Source organism: Helicoverpa zea, chromosome 1, assembly GCF_022581195.2.
Source record: "Helicoverpa zea isolate HzStark_Cry1AcR chromosome 1, ilHelZeax1.1, whole genome shotgun sequence".
NCBI lineage: Eukaryota > Metazoa > Arthropoda > Insecta > Lepidoptera > Noctuidae > Helicoverpa > Helicoverpa zea.
Genome location: NC_061452.1, coordinates 1692362 through 1714959, shown reverse-complemented (window position 1 = coordinate 1714959; position 22598 = coordinate 1692362). Strand labels below are relative to the sequence as shown.

At 38.4% G+C, this 22598-nt stretch overlaps 4 protein-coding genes across 4 annotated transcripts; 2 read left to right on the top strand and 2 right to left on the bottom strand.

Moving 5' to 3' along the window:
- The first annotated feature begins 307 nt into the window (after positions 1–307).
- LOC124639678 lies at positions 308–1120 on the top strand. The gene is made up of 2 exons (XM_047177158.1): positions 308–485; positions 611–1120. The coding sequence occupies exons 1-2, from the start codon at positions 334–336 to the stop codon at positions 873–875; spliced, it is 417 nt and encodes a 138-aa protein (XP_047033114.1). The 5' UTR covers positions 308–333; the 3' UTR covers positions 876–1120.
- On the bottom strand, positions 1117–2062 carry LOC124639511 (pre-rRNA-processing protein esf2-like). Its single transcript, XM_047176959.1, has 2 exons — positions 1699–2062; positions 1117–1476 (listed from the first exon to the last, which is right to left on the bottom strand). The coding sequence occupies exons 1-2, from the start codon at positions 1937–1939 to the stop codon at positions 1136–1138; spliced, it is 582 nt and encodes a 193-aa protein (XP_047032915.1). The 5' UTR covers positions 1940–2062; the 3' UTR covers positions 1117–1135.
- Positions 2063–2213: 151 nt separating this feature from the next.
- On the top strand, positions 2214–7251 carry LOC124639436 (replication termination factor 2). The gene is made up of 4 exons (XM_047176835.1): positions 2214–2412; positions 2488–2667; positions 3004–3213; positions 6660–7251. The coding sequence occupies exons 1-4, from the start codon at positions 2344–2346 to the stop codon at positions 7194–7196; spliced, it is 996 nt and encodes a 331-aa protein (XP_047032791.1). The 5' UTR covers positions 2214–2343; the 3' UTR covers positions 7197–7251.
- Positions 7252–9534: 2283 nt separating this feature from the next.
- On the bottom strand, positions 9535–22373 carry LOC124639351 (protein pigeon). Its single transcript, XM_047176715.1, has 14 exons — positions 22122–22373; positions 21467–21889; positions 20761–20900; positions 19721–19852; positions 17628–17798; positions 17065–17245; positions 16308–16612; positions 15624–15800; positions 14222–14422; positions 13681–13845; positions 12885–13108; positions 10544–10758; positions 10135–10341; positions 9535–9758 (listed from the first exon to the last, which is right to left on the bottom strand). Exons 1-14 carry the CDS (start codon positions 22180–22182, stop codon positions 9610–9612), a joined length of 2751 nt encoding a protein of 916 aa, XP_047032671.1. The 5' UTR covers positions 22183–22373; the 3' UTR covers positions 9535–9609.
- Between the last annotated feature and the right edge of the window lie 225 nt (positions 22374–22598).

Genomic DNA, 22598 nt, shown 5'->3' with positions numbered 1-22598 from the left:
TACTGTTTAATCTAATTTCCCGCGAAACAATTGCTCATGTGCCTGCCTAAATCTGAGCGCAGTATTGTATTTTTATAGTCATGCGGTAAAACCCCACTATTAGATCATAGCAAAATATAATTATGTAACTAGACCATATAGAACCTTATCAGATAATAAATATGTATTATTTACAGTAAAACCTCATTTGTTTATCCCCAAAAACTGTCAAAAGTGAAATTGCTGTCAGTGATTATTGACCAAACAGTAGGTACGAAGCAACGACGATGTCATAGTGCCCCTACAGTAGGTAAATTGTTGTTCCCACGTCTTTAGATTTAGAAATCGTGAACAATGTCGCACCATCAAATTCAATCTCAAAATCCAGACAAGGACAAACCGGAGAAGGAGAAAAAGAGGCGTGTGCCCTTGTACCCCGGGTTCCCGGAGCTGGCGCGGTCCGACGTCAGCATACACCCTGCTTACTCTAAATTGGCTTTAGCATAGTAAGTATAATTTACGTCCTCATATTTCTATCACCTAGAAACCATATTCTATCTTATAAAAAAATATATAATTCGTATTTCTAATTTTTTTTACAAATAAATAAGCAGACATTGTTAATTTACAGCCGAGTAGTATGCCGCCACCGCTACCATTGGGCTAAAATAGCCCAGCGCAAGCAATTCATGAAGGAGTTACACAGTTTTGAGAAACTGCAGTCTAACGCCCTGGACGGTGTGAGAGTGCATCGAGAGTTCTCGCAAGGAATACTTTCCCACACCATACCGCCAAGACGGTACATTCAGAAGTTGACTCCCGACCCCCTAACATCGAAGCAGAGAATGCGCGTAGAAGAAATAATTAGCGGAAGAGTGAACTTCAGTCAGAAATAATGCAGCATTTATGTGTCTTTTAGGATTGGCAACTGGCTGCCAACTACTGTGCACCTTCATGCCTCCACCATGTTCATAAAGAATGTGAGAAGTTTGTGGAAGGTTTTATCTCTGGCTAACGGCAGCATGGTGTTGGTCTATGTGCACAAACCTTTATTCTCCATTACTAAATACCAAATAGTTAATCCTAGAGAGGAGTTTCATTTTAGTTGTCACAAACATTGGAAATAAAACACTACAATCAACTTATAATCTATTTATTATTCCATAGCTTCCTTTGCTTTTTTCTTCTTCATTTTCTTGCTCTTTTCTACATTTGTTTGTAAGTAGTGGGCCTCCTTCTTGGCCTGTGATATCTCAGCTCTCAACCTCTGCTTCATGGCAGCTCTCTCATAGGCCAGTCTCTCACTCAAGTGAATCCACTTAAACCTCGGAATGTACTTTATATTCCATATCATGTCATAGTATCGTGACTTTTTTCTAGTTCCAATCTTTGTGTTGTTTAGTTTTGTTGCAACCATCTTGGCTACTTTTTTCTTCTGGAATTCTACCCAGCCTTCTGTGAATTGATTCGGTACCCGCTTGCGTTTTTCGCCAGGCTCTGAAATGGTACATAAATTGATTTTTAGTTGCTTCAGTAATAATGGATAACTACAAATAAAGAGTGGTGATACGGCACTAACAAGGCCAAAAGCATTGTAGTCTATCAAAGGTCAGTGGCTCGTCTTAAGGGTAGTTTTATTGATATTACCAGAAAATGATTAGGTACTGACCAAAATAAATCTCGATAAAAATGTAAACAACAGGTAACCTTAAAACTTACTAGCACTCGGTTGCAAATATATCCTTCCAACGTCTCCGAATTCGCTGAATATTTCACGTATCTTGGCGACATTCATGTAAGGAGGAATAGTGGATAAGAATATAATTCCACGCTTTCTAGTCTTCTTTTTATTTATCAGTTTACCAGAGTCCGAAACATTGTCTGCGTCCGAGTCGATCTGTGAGCTGTTTTCAGCGTCAGACCCGTTTTCCGGCACTCTATTCATTTCAATATCAGGCATTGTGTTAAAATCAGTCACGAAACAAACAATAAATCACTTTATTAATTTAAAAGACCTCGAATAAACAGAATATACCCCATGTGTGCATGTGATTGCAAAATGACACACGTTTGTTACTTGACACTGACAGCAACAAAACAGCTGCCCGATCGGCATAGTTCTACTTCCGGTATGTCAGTTTGAAGAACAAGAGTATCCTACACTATATAGCGTAAACAAAAACCGTAAAACTGTTTGTCAACTCTATTTCTTAATAGTCTGTGCTCCAATTATTGTCAAATGAATTTGTCATTAGTGTATATCGTCACGGGAAAATAAATAAATCACGAAGCAAACGCGATCGTTTACAAAATTATAAAACATTTTAAACAAGTTTATATCACGAATATTCTGAAAATTACAAGATGGGTTGTGATGGAGGTACCATTCCACGTCGAGATGAGCTTGTACGGATGAAGAAGAAGCCAGAACAGGTAAATATCTTTAGACGCAGTCCTTTCTTCGTACAATATAAACATGTAACTTCAATTTTTAATTATTCTTTATAGAAAGACAAGGATGCTGAGAGATCGTTTAAGTGGCGCAACTGTGCTCTATCCCAGCAACCGCTGCAGACGCCCGTGGTGGCTTGTGGCTTGGGCAGACTGTACAGTAAAAGCTCCGTGCTTGAAGCACTGCTTGACAAAGAGACCAAGCCAGAGTCCATCAACCACATCAAGAGCCTTAAGGTAAATTCTAATCCAATCTAATAGGTAATCCTATGTAATAGTTCAAGTTTATATCTTTTTTATGTACTTTTGTGGTAATCATTTAAATTCAAATAATCCTGCTTAAAGTGTCTCACTCAATGTGACCAATTTCAGCCTAGTAGTTTCATAGAAATCATGACCTAAGTTACAGATTATGAAGTGAATGAAATATTTATGTCTGACATAAATATTGTGAAATGTTACCAAGTAACATCCTAAGGTTTTCTTTGAAAACTAATAAAAATATTTTCCTGGCGTTATCAGTGTCAACAGTATTACAAAAAGTACTATGTACTCACCCTTTCTGATTTACAGGACATCAAAGACCTGAACTTGGTGAAGAACCCAGCGTACACAGCGGCCGACCACACAGACGGTAACGTGGGTGAAGGCAATGCCCCTTACATCTGCCCCATCAGTGGCCTGGAGATGTCTGGAAAGTTCCGCTTTGTGTTCCTCTGGAGCTGTGGCTGTGTGCTTGCTGAGAGGGCACTCAAGGAGGTCAAGCAGAATCTCTGCCATATGGTGGGTATTTAAACATGTTATAAATGTTTAAAGAAAGTTGAGTTAGTTACACATTTAATAAATCAAGAATGGCCGAACGGTGTAACAGAAATGAGTATGTACTGAGATAAACGCTTACTAAAAGATGAAGAGTTACATAATACATTATTATAACAGTAAAACTAAATATAATCTAATAAACTGATAAAGGCGTCATTGAACATCCTTGGCAGTTGTTACGGGTAGTCAGAAGCCAGTAAGTCTGACACCAGTCTAACCAAGGGGTATCGGGTTCAGGTCTTCAAGGTCATCACCTCGTTTGTTAGGTGTGATAGGAATGTTACACGCTCAGTTTACTTGCAAGCATATGTGGGATCTGAAATTTGAAATACTAATGTCTTCTGGAACCACTGAGCTGGTCTGCTGTTAGGACACGAAGATAGGAGACGTAACCCTGAACTGCCGTTTAGTAAACCCATCGAGTTTGGGCTCGTTGAATTTGTCTTGACGAGTTCTCTTCATGTTTCTGATTGACGAGAACCTGATGCTGGAAATGGGATGTGGCGGATGAAACCCTGGAATGCCGGAATGAAACGGATAAACCGATTTATATTTTTGCTGAAAATCTTGAATGACCAAAGGTTAATCTTTGTTGTTTCTCAATCTGTGCAATTCTCCCAGAGCTGGTCTGTCATGAGGATTGTTAAACAGCTTCTTTTGGCCGAGATCGCATATAGCGACCCCATCTTAAAATAAAAGAAATTAAATGAAAGAAGGAAAAATTAAGGAGCTCCTTCAAAAAGCATGAAATAAAATTAAATTATAAATTAAAAAAAACCCCCGACCCAAAAAAAAGCACGCAATTATTATGACAAAAGGTTAAAAACGCTAAACCCTATAAAAAGCAAAAAATAACTTTTAACACTACGTAAGTACCAACTAAAGCATGTCAGACTAAACTAAATTTTGACGTGTCGGGGGACCGCTTTTTACCTTTAAAAATACTTACATAAATCAAATGATACCTACCTAATTACAACATTCGTATAAAAAAAAAAACACGTATCTAAACAAAATTGTATAAAAAGTTATAGAAGTATATGTAATGTAGTAGTATATAATTACTTCTAACGTTAGGCTAATAAATTAGAGCGGTCCCCCGACACGACAAAATTTAGTTTAGTCTGACATGCTTTAGTTGGTACTTACGTAGTGTTAAAAGTTATTTTTTGCTTTTTATAGGGTTTAGCGTTTTTAACCTTTTGTCATAATAATTGCGTGCTTTTTTTTGGGTCGGGGGTTTTTTTATAACAAGCGTATTTAGTAGGTCATCCTTAGATTCCTATATTTTATTTGGTATATTCCGGATCTTGATGCAAGATGATCTAGCATGTTCTATGCTTTCCAGTTTATGAGATACAAATTTCTAGTTCCTGCACTTTGATTGTAAGATCATCATATTGTTGGGACAGAAAGTTTACCGTGGATAATATATTGCAATTCGTGTCCGTTACCCAGGCCAGATGTTGTCGAAAATGATTATTTGAATCTTATAGATAATTAGTTGTGCGGCTTCTGTAATTGTTGCGCACATTTTTAAATTTGTTGCGCTTATAGTTTTTTAATTATTTCACAATAACATTTCCTGCTGGCGTAACGTTACGCCAGCCAGACCTTTTTCTTTCTAATGGGAATATTTAAATAAATATTACCTATAAAATTAGTTGTCTAAATAAAGTAAATGTTGTGCCATATTTTGTATTTGTTCTTTCTTCGGTTGCGAAGTTATTCGAGATTTTGCTGGGGGTTAAGCGGATTCTTATCATATTTTGTACATGACTTCCTAGGACTTAGTTTAAATTTGTTCGGCAATAATAAAACCAAAATAATGAAACCAAAATAATGAAACCAAAATAAAAATAATCTTAAAGGTTATTTCATTAAATGAAAAAACATTTCAATTGGTCCCAGCACTCTCAATAAGAAGTCTAAAGACTTACTTTACGTTATTTTAAAGCTTGTAACTGCCTTCAAATGTATGTGAAGTTATAGTATCCTGTAAGTATTTAACAAGTTATGATGATATTCAGTTCTTCACGAGCACGGTCTTGATGCACGCGGTGTTATTTGGCCACTGGATTGGATATATGAACTGAATGTTATGTTAATAATTAGTTATTTAGATCAGTTGTATATCAGTAAAATTTCAGCTCAGTACATTGGATAATTAATGAGATAATACGATTAAAGTCATTAGGAAATGAATGACCGTGGTAACCCGACCAAGTTTAGGTGGTTACGAAAAAGCGAAAACGCAGAACATTATACTATCTTTTGAAATGTTTAGTATAATACACCTTACAATTTCGGTACAGACGCGTACACTGTTAAGTATACACTGTTAAATAAGACATACGTAAGTTTAGTGTTAACTGAAAAAAACATTGTATATTATTTCGCTGCTTTGCACGAATAACCGCACAATCCAAAAACACACATTTTACAGGGGAGCTATTTGAAAATTAAACAAAATATTTACTGCCATAACTTTTCTTGTATTCAAATGACCATTTTCGACAACATCTGGCCTGGGTAACGTACACTTGCAATTCTGAGTCTTGATTTCCTCAACTTGCTGACTGTACCTACTTACTTAATTTCCGACTGTTGATCCTTAAATTCGAGAGAAAGGTTTTTAATTTCCTTCAACATGAAAGATTTAAGATCAGGAGTTTATTCATCCACAAGCTCGATAATCTGGGAAGCCCCCAACTCTGTGAATGAGGGCTACCGCGTATGAAATCGCCGCTAGAGGCGCTTGTGTAGCGTGAGGTCTTCGAAACGTCAAATGCCACTGTTTGTTTACGCGCGAGGGTTTATATTTCTAATTAAATTAATATTGTGAATATTTAACAATACTTTAGATTAATTATGGCAAATACAGATCAGGGTTCTATAAATGTCACTGCTTTGACACACTTTAATCTTTCGGAAACTCATGTTCGCATTTCTTTTTCGAGCAAAACGGCACTGCGCAACAATGTGGCATCGCCAATACGTTCACACTATAGTTCTATTGTATTACATTTGATCTAATATAATCATCTAATGTAGATAAAAGTTTTGGCGCTCATAATACGAACTTTGATAGCCATAGTTTTAGACCTCACGCTACAGTTGCGCCATCTGGTGAAACAAAAAACGGTAGCCCCCATTGACGTCGTTTGTAAGGAACCGCGTTGAGGATTTTTTAGTGGTGGCGATCTGTTACTCAGCATGTTTCTTGGATATGGAAGTAGATTTATGATAGTTAAATCATGTTCATTCATATTTACCAAACAGGACCATCTGACAAAATAGGCAATTGTGTCAGCAATGATAAACTTGCTCCCATTTCTTCAATTAATATTCTAATCTATTAATTCAGGTCAGTTTACTGATTTATTGATTTTAACTTTTGCCCCCAGTGTCAGCAACCATTCGTAGATAACGACATTGTTACACTCAACGGAACTGATGAAGACATTGAAAAGTTGAAAGAAAAGATGGCAGTCCGAGTAGCCAGCAGGAAAAGTGGTAAAAAATCGAAGGCAGACAAAACTGCTAAAGTTGATATCAAAGTTGAGCCGGCCACACCAGTCGCATCTACATCTACAGAAACTGTAACAGAGTCTGATACCATTAAAGAAGAGAATGGCGTCAAAGCGGAACCAGAGGCTGGACCAAGCTCAAGTGCAGCTGTGAAGAAAGAAATTGAAACAATACCTTTGTCATTGCCAAAATACAACCCAAATAAACAGACAAGGGGTCATTTCGGGTCTTCAAAGCGCGTTCACCCAACAGAATTGGCGCAAGACCCGTCTTACAAGAAGACAAAGAAAGAATACAGTGTTGCTAAGGACCCACAAACTAGTGAAGTTTATAAATCACTGTTCACTTCACATCAAACTGACAAAGAGCAAAAGCGAGCCCACTGGGTCACATACAACCCATTCTATAATTAATGCTATTTATTTGTAGGATCAATTTATTAATTAAAATAAATACAACTTAATACTTTTCGTATGTTTTATTTCAATACAAATTGTCAATAAATATTGCACTAGAAAATTGCACATTAATCCTGTTGTGATGAGAAGTCTCAAATTATTATTTAGGAAAAAATATTTGGGGAAACGCTCAATGTGAGAGGAGGCCTATGCCCAGCAGTGGGACAAAAAAAAAGGTGTAACTAAGGTACATAGGAATATTTTTGTGCAATTTTGATGATGTGAACTTACAGCTATGTAATATAAATAATGGAATGTCAAAAATCACTGAACTTAAGGTTAAACTAGTCGCGGGCTCGAACTCACTCAGGGGCGTGGCCAAAAAGCGCGCTGTCTCATCTGACATCGTGTGCGACAGAGATAGCCCCAGTGATGAGCAGTTAGACGCTAGTCTATTTGCACAATGTGTTTCGTGCTAACAAACACGCATACAAACACCGTTACGAATCAAAACGACATTAGACACACATACGTACATGCTGCTGTGTACTGCTCGCTACCGAAAAGTCAGCAAGCGCTTACTAACTCGTACTAAAATAATAGATACTGTTATCATTTTATACTAGCCGTTTTCCCGCAGTTTCACCCGCGTCCCGTGGGAGCTACTGCCCGCACCGGGATAAAATATAGCCTATGTTACTCGCAGATAATATAGCTTTCTAATGGTGAAAGAATATTTAAAATCGTTCCAGTAGTTTTTGAGTTTATCCATTACAACCAAACAAACAAAGTTTTCCTCTTTATAATATTAGTATAGATTTCATAGAAGTTGCTTATTTTATGAGGTACCGACTAGTGATGCTCGCATGGATTTCAGTAATTGTCCCAAGGCGTAGGTACGTACCTAATAACATTTTTTATGATAACACAATGTAAAATCAGTATGACTGGCCTGTTGGTCTAGTACTTAGTGATCTTGACTGCTATGCCGTAGGTCGTGGGTTCGATTCCCACCCAGGACAAATGTTGTATGGGTGTTATTTATCTATAATATGTATTACATGTATTTAGAAATCAATTTTATTGATTTTATTGAACATTTTGATTTTTTTAAGCAGTAACACAGTTATTTTCGTGTCGAAAAGCGATTCACATTTTTTTTAGTTGACATTATACATACGAAGAACGAAGAGAGCAGTAGAGACGTGTAACTCGATCACAATTTTTGTAACGAATATGAAAGATAAAACAATAAAATAGGAAAAGCGGCTTTTACCAAAGAACGGAACAGAAACATATAAAAATAATACTTTATTCCTTTAGAAATAAGGTTGCTTTCTTCTGTTTGTTTACATTCTCAAAAACGCCGACCGCGGTGTTTGCCGCAAATGCGACAAAGGCGGCTTAGATCAAAGTGTATCGAAATCCAGAGTTTTAGCCGGGGGTCAGTGTAATGTTTACGTACGATAAGCGCTAGGAGAATAGTCTACACACATACGATACGAAAGACGTGGGCCGCAGCAGTAGACTGAGCCCAAAACAATACAAACAAATAGTTGCACTAAAATTTGCACAGTTGCACGACAAAATATCGTGCAAAACGTACAAATTGTGGAAATAAGCATGTGTGTATAAGCGTCTTTCTCCGCTCCGCCCCGCGCTTCTGCCGGGGGGAATCCTATTGAGTGAAATGCACGACAATTCATCGCAAAACGAGTACGTAAAAAAAGACGAAGAGTGCTTCAGAACAAAGCGTTTTCTGAAAAAACTACTGTATAAATCAATTTGAAATAAATTTTATAGAACTCTTTAGTAATTGAGCTATGTCGGAGCGGACTTCGTTTTGGAGATTTTACTTATTTATTTATTTATTTATTTAACAATTTATGTACACAGTGAAAATATAAAAGAAGTAGACATAGCATATAAAATTGTACAAAGGTACTGCTTATTTCTTTCTTTTTACATTTTTTATGGGACTTTTTAACACTCAAAGTTGCGTTAAAATTGTCTAGAAAAACGGAACTTTGTTGGCTCATAACTTTTTACTGGGATTTTTTTATTTTTTTTTTAAATCCGTACAGACAAACTTAATAAAAATATAAAACGATATCAAGTTTAATTTTGAATGTATTATGTCACAATGTAGAGTAAAAGCACCCCGAACTTTGTATGGGAAAAATATCGACTAGTGTAACCTTAACATAATTATTTGGAAAACTACAGTGAGTATAATGTAGTGCTAATTTTGGTTATTGCTTTTTGGCTGCTAATACTGGACTCAACTACATTCAAAATACTAAAGCAGTAGGGAAGATAATTATTTCATGAACTACAGACAATATTAAATATGAGATGGTATGGCTCTTTGGTAGCTTACTAGGCTAAAATTTGACTACGAAACATTTATTAAGAGCTAGAGAATAATTTAAGCAGCGGAGTCTTGCTGTACGGAGGCTAATGTGGCCTCGATGATCAGATTGAAGTCCAGTTCGTTGAGGCTCGCTTTAGCTGTCAGCAAATCCAGGAATGTGTCCAGTGGAGATAGACGCTCGCCTGAAGGTAATGCTGCAATACCTGTAATGTGTCAACGGATAAATTGAGCTGTATGTTTTTTTTTTTTTGTGGACATAAAATATTAATAGTTTATGAGCTGCTTTGGTCAGTTTTAGAATTCATATGATGTTTATTAGGGAGTGTAGTAAATTTATAAGATCATTTTATAGGTGCTGACAAAAATCGGTTATGCGTAATTTTGGTTGCGACAAAGACGCCATGTCAGCATACGGCGAGAATCGGCGCACTCTCGATAGTGTCTGAGTAGCTTAGTTATGCAAGTGATGCTAGGCACCTACTGACGCCCGGATATCTACGCTCATTGAGATCGCGATGCGACCACTTCTGCGTCACTATAGATAGAGCTATAATGACACTAGTAACAGCACATACCTACCAGTGTCCTTGACGGGTCTGTGTCGGCTGAGCTCGTGGTGCGGCGCGGCGCCGCCCGACAGCAGCGCGTGCGCGTGGTCGCGCGCGCGCAGCACGAGCGCGGCGCGGTGCGGCCACGCGGCGAGGGCGCGGCGGGCACGACCCTCGCCTACTAACTGTATAAGTCGGAGCTTGTTGTTCACCGTTGTTTTGTTGTCGTCGTCTTTTGCTGAAATGACAAGAGTTACGATACAATACACCGACTATGGGTCAAGACACACCCATACACATAGACGCGCGCGGTACCGCGAGCGAGTCGGAGAATCAGTGGCGTTTTTTTTAAATACTGAAAGCCCAGCTGATGGAATTTGTTTTGATTCTTTTCAATAAATAATATTCATCAATAAAATATACAAAAAAAATACACTTACATGCAATAATCGCCTTCATGACATCGATCTGCAACTCGAACACGTTACGGTGAACGTATTGAACGAATGAATGGAACGGCAGCGTGCGATACCCGAGGTACGTGAAGAATGAACTGAATCCTTGCGGCAAGGGAAACGCAATGGAGTCGGTGGCTAAGTAATACTGCTCCAGAACTTTGAATACTATAAACGCGTGCGTTGGGTCCATCTCATCGCTGAAAATGTATTAAAAATAATGTTTTAGGTGTAATGTATGCTACTCAGTAAAGTCAGAGGCCGTCAGTGGATTTGAGAAAACTCTGACACCAGGGCTTGTTAGGTAATTTAAAGCTGCAGTTTCATCATCATCATCTCAGCCATAGGACGTCCACTGCTGAACATAGGCCTCCCCCTTTGATCTCCACAGATACCTGTTGGAAGCGACCTGCATCCAGCGTCTTCCGGCGACCTTTATAAGGTCGTCTGTCCACCTCGTTGGTGGACGTCCTACGCTGCAGTTTACTCGATAAGAAATATATCTAATATGTAGGTAATTTAAATAAACCCATATTTGAAGTTAAGAGTGTTATATATTATGTACCTATTTTGTGGTGATTAGATTAACATTTAAGGGTAGACTTCTATGGAAAGTTACTTGCAGTCATTTAAGTACAAGGGCGGATCCAGGGGGTAGGTCACAAGGTCATGACCCCCCCCCCCTGGGCCAGGTCCAGGACCTATGTGGACTACTAATTGAAATGGTTAAACAGGATGTTTTATATTTTTGTTCCATTAGATTAGATATACATTTAGTAAGTACTAGCTTCCGCCAGCGGCTTCGCCCGCGTGGTGTGTTGATAAAAAGTAGCCTATGTGTTAATCCAGGGTATCACCTATCTACATACTAAATTTCAATCAAATCGGTCCAGCCGTTTTTGCGTGATTGAATAACAAACATACATCCATACATTCTCACAAACTTTCACGTTTATAATATAAGTAGGATAAGATAATTTTTATTCCGAGTGAAACGGTAGATAGGCAGATAGAGGTAGAGTAGTTTTACTGAAGAATTCGTGCTTTATTTACTCTTTATCCGTACCCAAAACGAGGAAACGGGACCATGTTACCAAGAATCCGCTGTCCGGGTTGTCTACATGCTGTATCTCATGAACCCTACCTAAAGTAAGACAATTGAAATTTTCACAGAAAATGTTTTACTATGGCTGCAAAAAAAAAACAAATTACGCGCCCTTTTCTGCGTACACAATACCTACTTTTCAAAAGTTTAGTCTTCAACCTGAAAAAATTATCGCGCTTGCTTCGATCACGCTTGTTATATTTGTGCTTGTATTGTATTTGTGCTCTATACTTGTTATATAGCAAGAAAGCGCTTTCATCTAATTTTAGTCCTCGAAGTGAATAAAAATTTTCGAGCTCGGGCCATTTTCCACATAAAAATACTTTTTGTGTCTATGTCGTATCTGCTTTTTATGTTATAAGAAGTATACGGTATATTGTTTATATAAAACCAAATGTCGGCAACTAAGGTTTATAAATCAATAATTAATATTTTTTGTGACTTGATCACGACTGTGTGACCCCTCCCTGGCGCCGAAGCTGAATCCGCCCTTGTTAAAGTATTTGTCTTTACGGCAATATTTGAAGGACTGACATGTGTTAGAATGAGAAAAATATTCAAAGAAATGACTGCAGGTGAATACCAGGTACAGTCAGGGTGTAGGTATTAAAATATAAGTTAAACCGTTTAATTATGTATTGACGCTTCACAAGTATATTCTACAAACAAATATTAGTTAAATTAAATTAGAAATAAGCAAAAACCAAAACATAAACAAAACCAACAAAAATAACAAAATGACACAAAAAATTCACAAAACAAAAAGTTCGCCGTACTCAACCAAAATGGACACCAGGAATAACAGAGTCTCTGGCACTGGGAAGTTGGGACACCAAATTAGATCAAAAAGCAAAAACCAAACACGACACACACAAAAAAAAACTCAGACTAGCCAACGGAACCAACAAAAAAATTAAGCCGGCTTTTGACAATGGGATATAATATAATATATATTGCATCCTAATTTAACGCTCGTCATACTTCATCTCCCAAGCCTTTGGTTAGTTTTACACATGGGAAGTGGTGAAGGGTGGGCGTTTTGGGAGCTGTCTTATGTATTTTTTTTTTTTAAGTTCGAAAAGAGCTGTTTTGCAGCCAAGTTTGATTAAATGAGTTTTGATTTTGATTATGATATGTATATTATATCATATCCCATAGAAAAACTAGCTTCAGGACAACAAAACCCAAAACAAAACATCGATAGAGTTCGTTGTATCATACATGAAGGTGAAGCCTCGCTGCTGGTTGTTGTGCGGCGTGGCGGCGAGCGGGCGCGTGAGCGCGCGGCACAGCGCGCGCGACGCGTCCAGCTGCGCCGCCGCCCAGCGCGTGCCTACCGCGTGCACGCCGCTCTCCACGCCGCGGCCCTGCCACACCCCCCCTCCCGACCCCGAGCCCCCGCCCGAGCACTCCCGCATCAGGTGCACGCTCACCTCGCGCAGATTCTGTCCGGCCGCGTTAAACCAAGCACGATCGTCAGTTCATTAGACTAGTGAACTGTTGGTGATTAAACTCCTATGACACAATCGTCAAATTGACGTAGTCCAATTCAAGATTGCTCTGGCTGAAATCTTTCACTCAATCCTTATTCCACTGGCTGTTATTGCATCATCTTTCGAGTCTTTTTCCCAACTATGTTGGGATCGGTTTCCAGTCTAACCCGATGCAGCTGTATACCAGTATTTTACAAGACCAGTATTTTAACAATATTTGCCCTATCTGACCTCCTCAACCCAGTTATCCGGGCACCCCAATACCCCTTGGTTAAACTGGTGTAAGACTTACTAGCTTCTGACTACACGTAACGACTGCTGGGATGTTCAATGACAGCCGGGACCTACAGTTTAACGTGCCATCCAAAACACAGAACACTAGCTGTTATTCGATCATATGCATAAAGGAAGATGGTTAGATTTTCTTGCAAAAGTCATGCATTTGCATATTAGATTTTAGAATTAAACAGTGAATTAGTATTACCTATAAGCAATCATTAAGGTGATATTATATGTAAGCTTACCGCAGCAATGATATGCTCCTGTTTGCTGGCCGTGCAGACGTCGAGCTCGAAGAATGGCAGCAGGTCCTGTCCGCTGCCGATGGAGGAGCGGCGCTGTGGAGCGCTTAGAGGCGGTGGCGGAGCCCCGGGGGACAGCGGGGTGCTGCACCGGGATAGGGCTTCCGGCTGACACAAACATAAGAAGTGTGAACATTTGTATTAACCTCTTGTATGCCGGTGAGCGGATCCACGCGAGACACAATTGATTTTCTATTGTTCTCTAATTAGCGACATTCAAGCAGTTAATTGCTAAAATGAGAAGTACTGAAGTCACCCTCTATTGGTCGGTTCAGTTTATTCTTTCCCAAAACTTAGATGCTTCATTGTATCAAACAACTAAAAGTCTTTGTAATACCTACATATTAATTTTAGGTTTTCGCCGAATTTTCTACTATCATGATATTAGATCGACTGATGCTCTTGGATGGTAAAAGAAAGAATTATCAAGAACCATATCATGATGGTCATCCTTCCAGTTTAAACACAACCAGCACTTTCTCACCTGATAACAATGCAGGCTGACCCTCAGCTTGTCTATAACGGCTTGTGGCTGCAGCCGCTTGTGCACGGTATCGTTGAGGGCCCGCCACAGCCGCGTCCACACGTCCTCCGCGAACTGACAGACGCGTTGCCGCGGCGCCAGCACTACTACGGCGCTGTTCCACAACTTCTCCTGGCTCACTGAGACGCACATGTCGCGGACCTATACAGGAAAATAATTATCTTATAAGGGTTGATTTATATTAGGCCGGGCCGTGCCGTGCCGTGTCCGGGCTTTTACGAAATTCTAAAGACGAGCGTCGTTTGAGGCCCGGACGGGCCACGGATCATGCACTGTGTAATATAAACTGCTTCATACAAAATGTATGTAACGTTTCACGTCCGTGCCCCGTACGAACCACGTACACGGCACACCCCGGACACGGCCCGGCCTAATATAAATCATCCCTACAGGTAACAGCCCACGAGCCAGCGACCGCCAGACCTGCGTTATTTTATAGAGGCTGAAACTTTATGTATGCACCATGTATGCATCTACCTTATAGTATGAACGAGTATGAACGATAGACTACTATAGTCTGTTTTTTAATCTCGTAGACTAAACTGACATTACGAGTGTTGTCAGTTTATTGCAAATTCTTAAATAGTGATGTGGCACGACCGAAACTTAGCGTTAATAAAATCAAGTATCGTTTTTTTACAATAAGTCATCCTGAAATAATGGGCTTATCCTTGATGATAACGCATGGCTTTGCGTGGTCAGATATCCCTGGCAGTTTGTAGCACGTCGTACAGCCGTGTGTACGTACGTGAATTTTAAATATAAAACTTTGAATGAATATTAATTATAGATAAAAAGTTACGATTCAACGAACCGGTATCGTAAGTACAACACTGCACCAAAGAGCTAGCAACATTATTTGTAAGTTTGACATTTTGCAAGTGTCAATTTATGTAGTCTACGAGATTAAAAAACAGACATACGAAGTTGGACTGACAGTGGCTTTGAATAAAGCCGTTTAAAAATATAACAAAAAAATACTTTATATGGCCTGTCTTCTAAACTCTATTTTGTCACAACTGGGGCTGCCAGACAGAATAGTCAGATAGAAAATAACCGCCACATCAAGTAATATTTATTACATATGAAATGTAGATTTACTATATGTTTACAAAATAAATACATTCATCATCCAATGTTTAATAAAAACCCATAAAATAACAGGTTAAATAAAACTACTTTTACCGTGACATGGAATGACATGGCAAAGGATGCGAAACATCGGGATTAAATCATATTATTATCACCGCGATAAAATCCGTAAAAGTACTTTTATTTAAATGTCTAATATTCACGTAAGAGTCAGGAATCAACAAAGCAGGTTAATTAAACGAACTCAAACCTTAACATCAGCAAACTTGAGGTGTTGAGTAAAAGGCAGCATCTTCATGAGGCCCAAAGCCGACGCGGGGAGGGAACGCCGCGTGACGGCGTACGTGGTGCCCACCAGGTACTCCTGCATCACGCGCTGGAACGCGCCCAGACCGTCGCGTTGGTTCAGGCACATCCACGATATTAGCTGGAATTTAATTATACAATAAAACTTTACTTTCTTTACTTTTTCATTTCAGTGATGGTCAGGGGATATCTGAAAATCAGGGCTGTGCTCAGCACAGCTTATACTGAGATATACCTACCCCCACCACACTGTTTTTTTTTTGTATACTTTGTGTTATTTTTCAATTTATGTACGTGTGGCTAAAAAAATGGTTTAAAAATGAGTGTTAATTGGCGACTACTTTTGTTTACTTTCAACTTCTAACGCAGCATTAATTACAAAATATTTATAGGTCCATCATTTTATCTAATGAGTTAAGAAACCGGCAAATAATTTCCTACTTGTGTGGAAGTCTCAAGATAAAGGCGGCCTAACGGCGGAACAAATCATGGGTAATTAATTACCTATATAACAAATTTTATACAAACGCAGCAAAGGTAGATAAAATTACGATGCTAAGCCAAAGTCCTTTTATACATTAGTTTATGGATAGTACACAGAAAAGCAACTCTATAAAAATGCTCTTACCTCCTCAGCCAAATCCATATTCCCATCATGCTGTATCAAATAATGGAGAATCGCCAACTTATTCTCGACAGCCGTGTTACTCTTAAAGGTGGCAGTCAGATCCTTGTCTGGCACGGTCATGGTGACCACATCGAGGGTGTTCAGGTCCACCATGGCATGGGGCCCCCAGCCTAAAACTGGGGCCAAACTGGGGCCACTGTCACACTCGTCCATGGGAAGCACGATGTGGCAGCATGGCTCGTGGAATAAGCTTATGTCTATCATTTGAGTGTACAGCATTGGTATGTTTACTAGGAGGTAGTTGTCTGAAAAAAATATATATCCTGGTTATTTTTTCTTGGAATAGCTTCTTTAGTTCTTTGATTTACTTATCCTAAATTATTAGACGAATTAGAACTCAAAATAAATTAAAATAACAGTTGTATCAACGCAATAGCAATCAGTTAGTAAACACAGTATTATGCACAGGTCAAGGCACTTTTGTAAAAATAATTTTGATATAAACCAAAAATATTAGGGCCTTTTTTTGGGAAATCATCAAATGGCATCTCCCGCTGTGGATTAGCAGCTCGAGGGAGTGTCAGACTTGCTGAATAAAACCCATCATGTTCCTTCCTTAGGCCCTTATGTACCAGGGCCACGGTACTTTCGAACCATCCCGCAGCCCCAAAATATTTGGGCCCTGCCTTGCTTTTTGGCATTTTTGCTACGACAACATTCAAAAACTTTTCTCTAAGGCTACTAATAAGTTTCTTACCAGCATAAAGAGTATACGAGGGCCTCAGAGACTTGGCCAAAGACCAGGGCAGGTCGGGCACCACGCTATGTACTACACAACCGTGCTGTAACAACGTTATGGAGTACGCGAAGTTCACGCCCGAGTCCTTCAGGTCAGCGCTGTCTTCTAGCACTAGGGATGTTGTTGAGTCGTCTAGAGGCTGGAAAGAAACTTTTGATGTTTACTGCGAAGTGCATAATATAATGTTTAACGTTGAAACGCTTTTTAAAGGGGTTACCTACATTCAGATAATGTTTGCTGTTTTATAAAATCATAAGAAGAGTCCAATAAGGAACTCACATCATTCCTAACCATCCGTGAATATACTACTGTCTACTGCTGATTAGTTTTGGTGGTTTGGCTACGCAGGTGACAAGGCCCATCTTAAATGATTTTCACAGGAAAATAAATTGTCGGCTAAGTTCAGGTATGCCAAGATACACCCGTAGGTAACGGTTACTTTTAAGTTTAAGAACCTAAGACCATTTGACAGATGATTTGGCTATTTATCTATTAAGTAAAGATTTTTATAAAAACCTTACCTTATACAAATAATGATGGCATATACACAGCACTCCTTTCTGATCGCATACGATCTGCAGGTCGAGACTGCAGTCATGCACCCGCAGAGGTATGGGGTCGTCTTCATAGGCGCCGCACGCCGCACCCTCGCCCGAGCTCGATACGTGCGGCAGGCTTAGCGGGATGTTTAGCTGGTAGTCGTAGGATAAATGGACAATAAATGCTTATTTGATTGAAGTTGCTTAAGTACGGACTTAGATACAAAGTGGAAGGTTAATATTCAAATGGTAAAATACTTAATAATGTAAAATATAAGTCTATTGTGTATATTTATACCCTCTGTTTACTGTAAAGTCGTGGTGGCCTAGTGGGCAAAGAACCAACCTCTCGCGTATGAGGGCGCGGGTTCGATTCCAGATCAGGCAAGTACCAATGCAACTTTTCTAACCTTAGACACCAATGACTGTGTTTCGGATGGCACGTTAAACTGTAGGTCCCGGCTGTCATTGAACATCCTTGACAGTCGTTACGGGTAGTCAGAAGCCAGTAAGTCTGACACCAGTCTAACTAAGGGGTATCGGGTTGCCCGGGTAACTGGGTTGAGGAGGTCAGATAGGCAGTCGCTTCTTGTAAAGTACTGGTACTCAGCTGAATCCGGTTAGACTGGAAGCCGACCCCAACATAGTTGGGAAAGGCTCGGAGGATGATGATGATGATACCCTCTGTTTACTTACTTACTTTCTATATGTATTAATAAGCTAAAGCGCTCTATTAAGTATAAGCTACTTTTTTTAAATCTCGTTTTAAGTAAACCATGTTCTAATGAGAAAATAAATTTCTTTAAACCAAAAAAATTACAGTGTCGAGTAGGTTGACTAGCTGGAGTCTGTACATCCTAAAGATACATGGACTTTGATAAAATTACTAAACTTATACCGTCTTACCACAAAAACTTTTAAACGTCAGTTTATGCCTTGTCTAAAAAAATGTCAAATTATGACGTTGACATATGGTTCATTTTGCAGCCAAAATTTTATTAGACAAGTGTAAAACAGGGTTTAAAGTTTTTGTAGTAAGGCCCTTCAGGTTTCTTTTAGAGGTGAAATATAGACAGAGCTACTTCTTGTTTATAATCTATAATCTATTAGCTTCTTTCTATGGTTTCACCTACACCTATCTGTCTATCGCAAGCATTAAACATGTAAAGGTACAAATTGTTTCTAAAATGAGACATTGAACTTATGAAAATCGATACTGAAATATTAACAATACGTGTTTGTCCATTGTTATACTTGTATTTATTGAGTTAATTTCCCTTGGCATTCATTCAGTTTTGTACAATATCGGTTATTTCAATACTTTGACGGCAGTTAGTCTATAAATAGACATGTGAAAGAGAAAATAGTCAGCTTCGACACATTGGGCCCACCTAGTAACACATGAATGAATGTGTTGTCGTGACGTATTTAGACCACATTGTCGAAAACTATACATAGGTACACCTATAAAGTTAATAAGGTACCTATTTATAGTCATAAATTAATTATAAGAAATCGAAACTGAATGTTTTTTTTTTTTTGTTTTATTTAACTTGCTTCTCCAATAATTTCTGCTTCGATGCATGTTAATTATTATAAAAATAGAAATAAAATATCCGTAGTTATGATTTAGACGTATCCGGAAAGATACTGCTTAATTATGCAGAACACAATTAGAAAGCATTTTATGAGTGGGTACTTAATTTAGGTGCATGATGCCGGCCGTGCGGTTTCTAAATTACATCGAGACTTATTTAATTTAGTGACTAGTTTCATAGCCATTAAAACAATAATAGGTAGTTTAAAAAGAAAGCATTTATACAATCGTTTTCCTCTTTTCCCGTTTTTAGAAAAAATACTTTCTTTGCTAAAAGCGTGTTTTTTGTTTTTATTTCATGCTGTTTTATATCTAAATCATGACGTTTGTTAGCCATTCATTTATTGTCATCGGAGCTCAGAGCTAGTGTAAATTTTTATCCTAATCGAAGACCGGGAAGTGGGTCAAATAAGATTCCAAGATTTTCTTACATACATAGTTATAAGTGTGTTAGTAAAAAAAGCCTGTAAATACATACAACAGTCTCGTGTGGTAAGTCTGCATGAAACTGCAAAGCGGATAGCGTCGGCGTCATTTCCGACGGAGATTTCACCTCTTCACCTTCGGCGAAACTCTGCGTCGGTAGACGATAGTGGATGTAGTAGAGCACCTAAGAACAATCAATGTAGGTATTTATGAAATATATAAGATAGAAATATAGGAAATATAATAAAAAAAAGTCTAATTTTGTCCTATTTAATAACAATAGGTATAATTTCCGATAACTGCCTCGTTAGTCTAGCTGTCGCAAGAAAGGCTGCTGAGCCGGTCTCGCTTTGTGGGTTTTACCTGGAAGTTGGTGATTGATACACCCGTGCATCGGAGAGCACGTAAATGTCGGTCCTGCGCCTGATCTCTTTCCGGTCCCATCGGGCTATGAGAGCGAAGGAAATGTGAGTGCACCTGTGTCTGCGCGAATGCTTGTGCACCAGGTATAAAATTTCATTTCATCATCATCATCAGGTAGGTATAACATTGACAAAGTTTCTACAAATGAAGTTTCCAGCTCCCTGACTATAACATTTTGATGTTCTATTTTAAAAGGTACAAAATTAACCATAGGTGAGCAGACACCACAAAAAGATTTTAGGTACATTGAAAACAGATCTAGGCCCGAAATTTAATAATAGCGAATATTTTGTCATTCGAGCTTTTCTCATAAAATGATGTGGTTATTTTTGTAAGTTTTTAGGAAGTCGCGATAGACCAGCGGTTTGCGGTTACCGATCGTGTGAAGCGATAACGTACCGCCGCAAGTTCGAATCCGGAACTAGCAAAAATGATGTTTCGGGATTTTTTTTTTCGAAACTTTTTGAATGTTGGATAACTGAAATACATAACGTTTGTACAAAAATACATAGATGTAACAATTGTGAAATAATATTTCATTAGATTAATTTGAATATTTTTTGTTTTACGGAGTATTTACTATGGGCAGAACCATGGCCAAACAGCTTTCTCAAACCATAGACACCTTTAAAATGCAAGTTTTAGGGCTATAAAGGTTAAGGCACATACCTGATTGACACAATCCCATTGCGCCCATGAAAAGACCTTAACAATCTTCTCAGGTTCAGGGTAAATGCCATCGAAGCCCCATTTGTCAGTGCCATCATCACATTCATTCAGGAACATAGGAGTGCGGTAGATTTTGATGCCTAAAACAGAATCCGCAGTAGTAATTATATTATGTTACATGATACTGCTAGTGATAACATTAGAATTATTTATTTTATCAACCTACTGGCTCCCTGGCCTAGTGCCAGAGTTGGCATAGTTACAATACCTAAGTGTTTTATTAGAAAATAGTTTGGTTTATCTATAAAATAACTACAAAATTAAAATCAGGTGATTTTGTAATGTTGGAAGGCAATGATCACAGGATTATTAAGATTAGTCACACCTTGAGAATTAATGCATAATATCATAAAGTATTGTATAATTTTCTTATCGGCCTTATTTCCTAAAATAACTGGATAAACAAAAACAAAAAATAATCACATGAATATGTAGAATAGAAGAGTGGAATGACAGTTGTAGTACTGAGTAAGGTTAAGCCATTACTGAGCCCAAGCTCTTAATTACTTCTCATTCCAAAACATGTCTGTTTACAATGTTGTCAATCAATACTTATAATAATGAGTAATGATAAGTAGTAATTACTTAATGAGATTGAAGAATTTCATCAAGTAACGAGGATTGTAAAGGATTCTAACATACTTACACTCTAAATGCTTGAAAAGCAGAAATCTATCATTTCTTATCCCGGGACTGTATTTAGTGCTCTTCCCATACACATACTGGACCATAATTTGCTTTGAGGAAGGTTCTTCAACTGCTGCGGGTGTCCTATCAGCTTCAGGTAGCAAACATATCAAGAACGGAGAATATAGTGGGTCCTTGATTTCATTATTTTCATTCGGAAGTATTTTTACAATGTAAACAAGTAATGTATGTGTAGCATTCACTGAAGCCTGGATTATATTCAGTTTTTCGTCAAAAGTGTGAAGTGTGATCAACGTTTTAGTTTTATTGGTATAAGACCCTAAGTTCAGGACCTCCTTTCCATCTTTGTCTGATACCCAGCTTAAGAGTTGCGACCCATCTTGTTCTTGGCCTAATAGGCGCCATTCCCGGGCCGTAACCTCTGCAAAGATATAAATGTATGACAATCAGCTCAACTCCAGGTAATCTATAAGCGTTATATGAGGATGTGCTCGGTAAATGACGATTCATGTTAGTTAAATTTGGGAAAATAAGAAATTTACACTTTTTTGTGGATTTAAAATAAAGATTCAGATAAATTAACACAGATTTAGGCAAATTATTGAGCTAAATCAATTCGTATGGTGATAATCGAACGCTTTGTTGTTATATACCTTCTTCGCCCTGCGCTTGTAGCACTCCACACAACTTCACCGCTATATTTTGGACAGCCATATCGATGCTATCACCAATATTCACTATAAATTCACCTGCTATTCACATAATATATAAATATGTCACCGTATCGCCACGTTATCAATACTGAAATAGCGCACCTTTATTGACTTTTCTCGCTCAATTTTCTATCAGCTGGCGCCCAGCTGTGATACGACGTGAAAACAGCTTCTACGACATGCCAACAGCACGGACAAACAATTGTCCATTATTGTGGCAGCACTGTGCAGCGCTTGTTGCATCATCGACCAATAGAAAAGAAGCGTTGGTTTGAAAGTGAAGTTTCGTTTTACGTGTGCGTTAGTAGAAAGTTTTGTCTTGTTTGTATTATTATGAGATTCTTTGTTATTTTGATGAATATTGAAACTAAAAAAGTCATCGCTTACATTTTGTTAAAATCTTTATTCTAATTATAT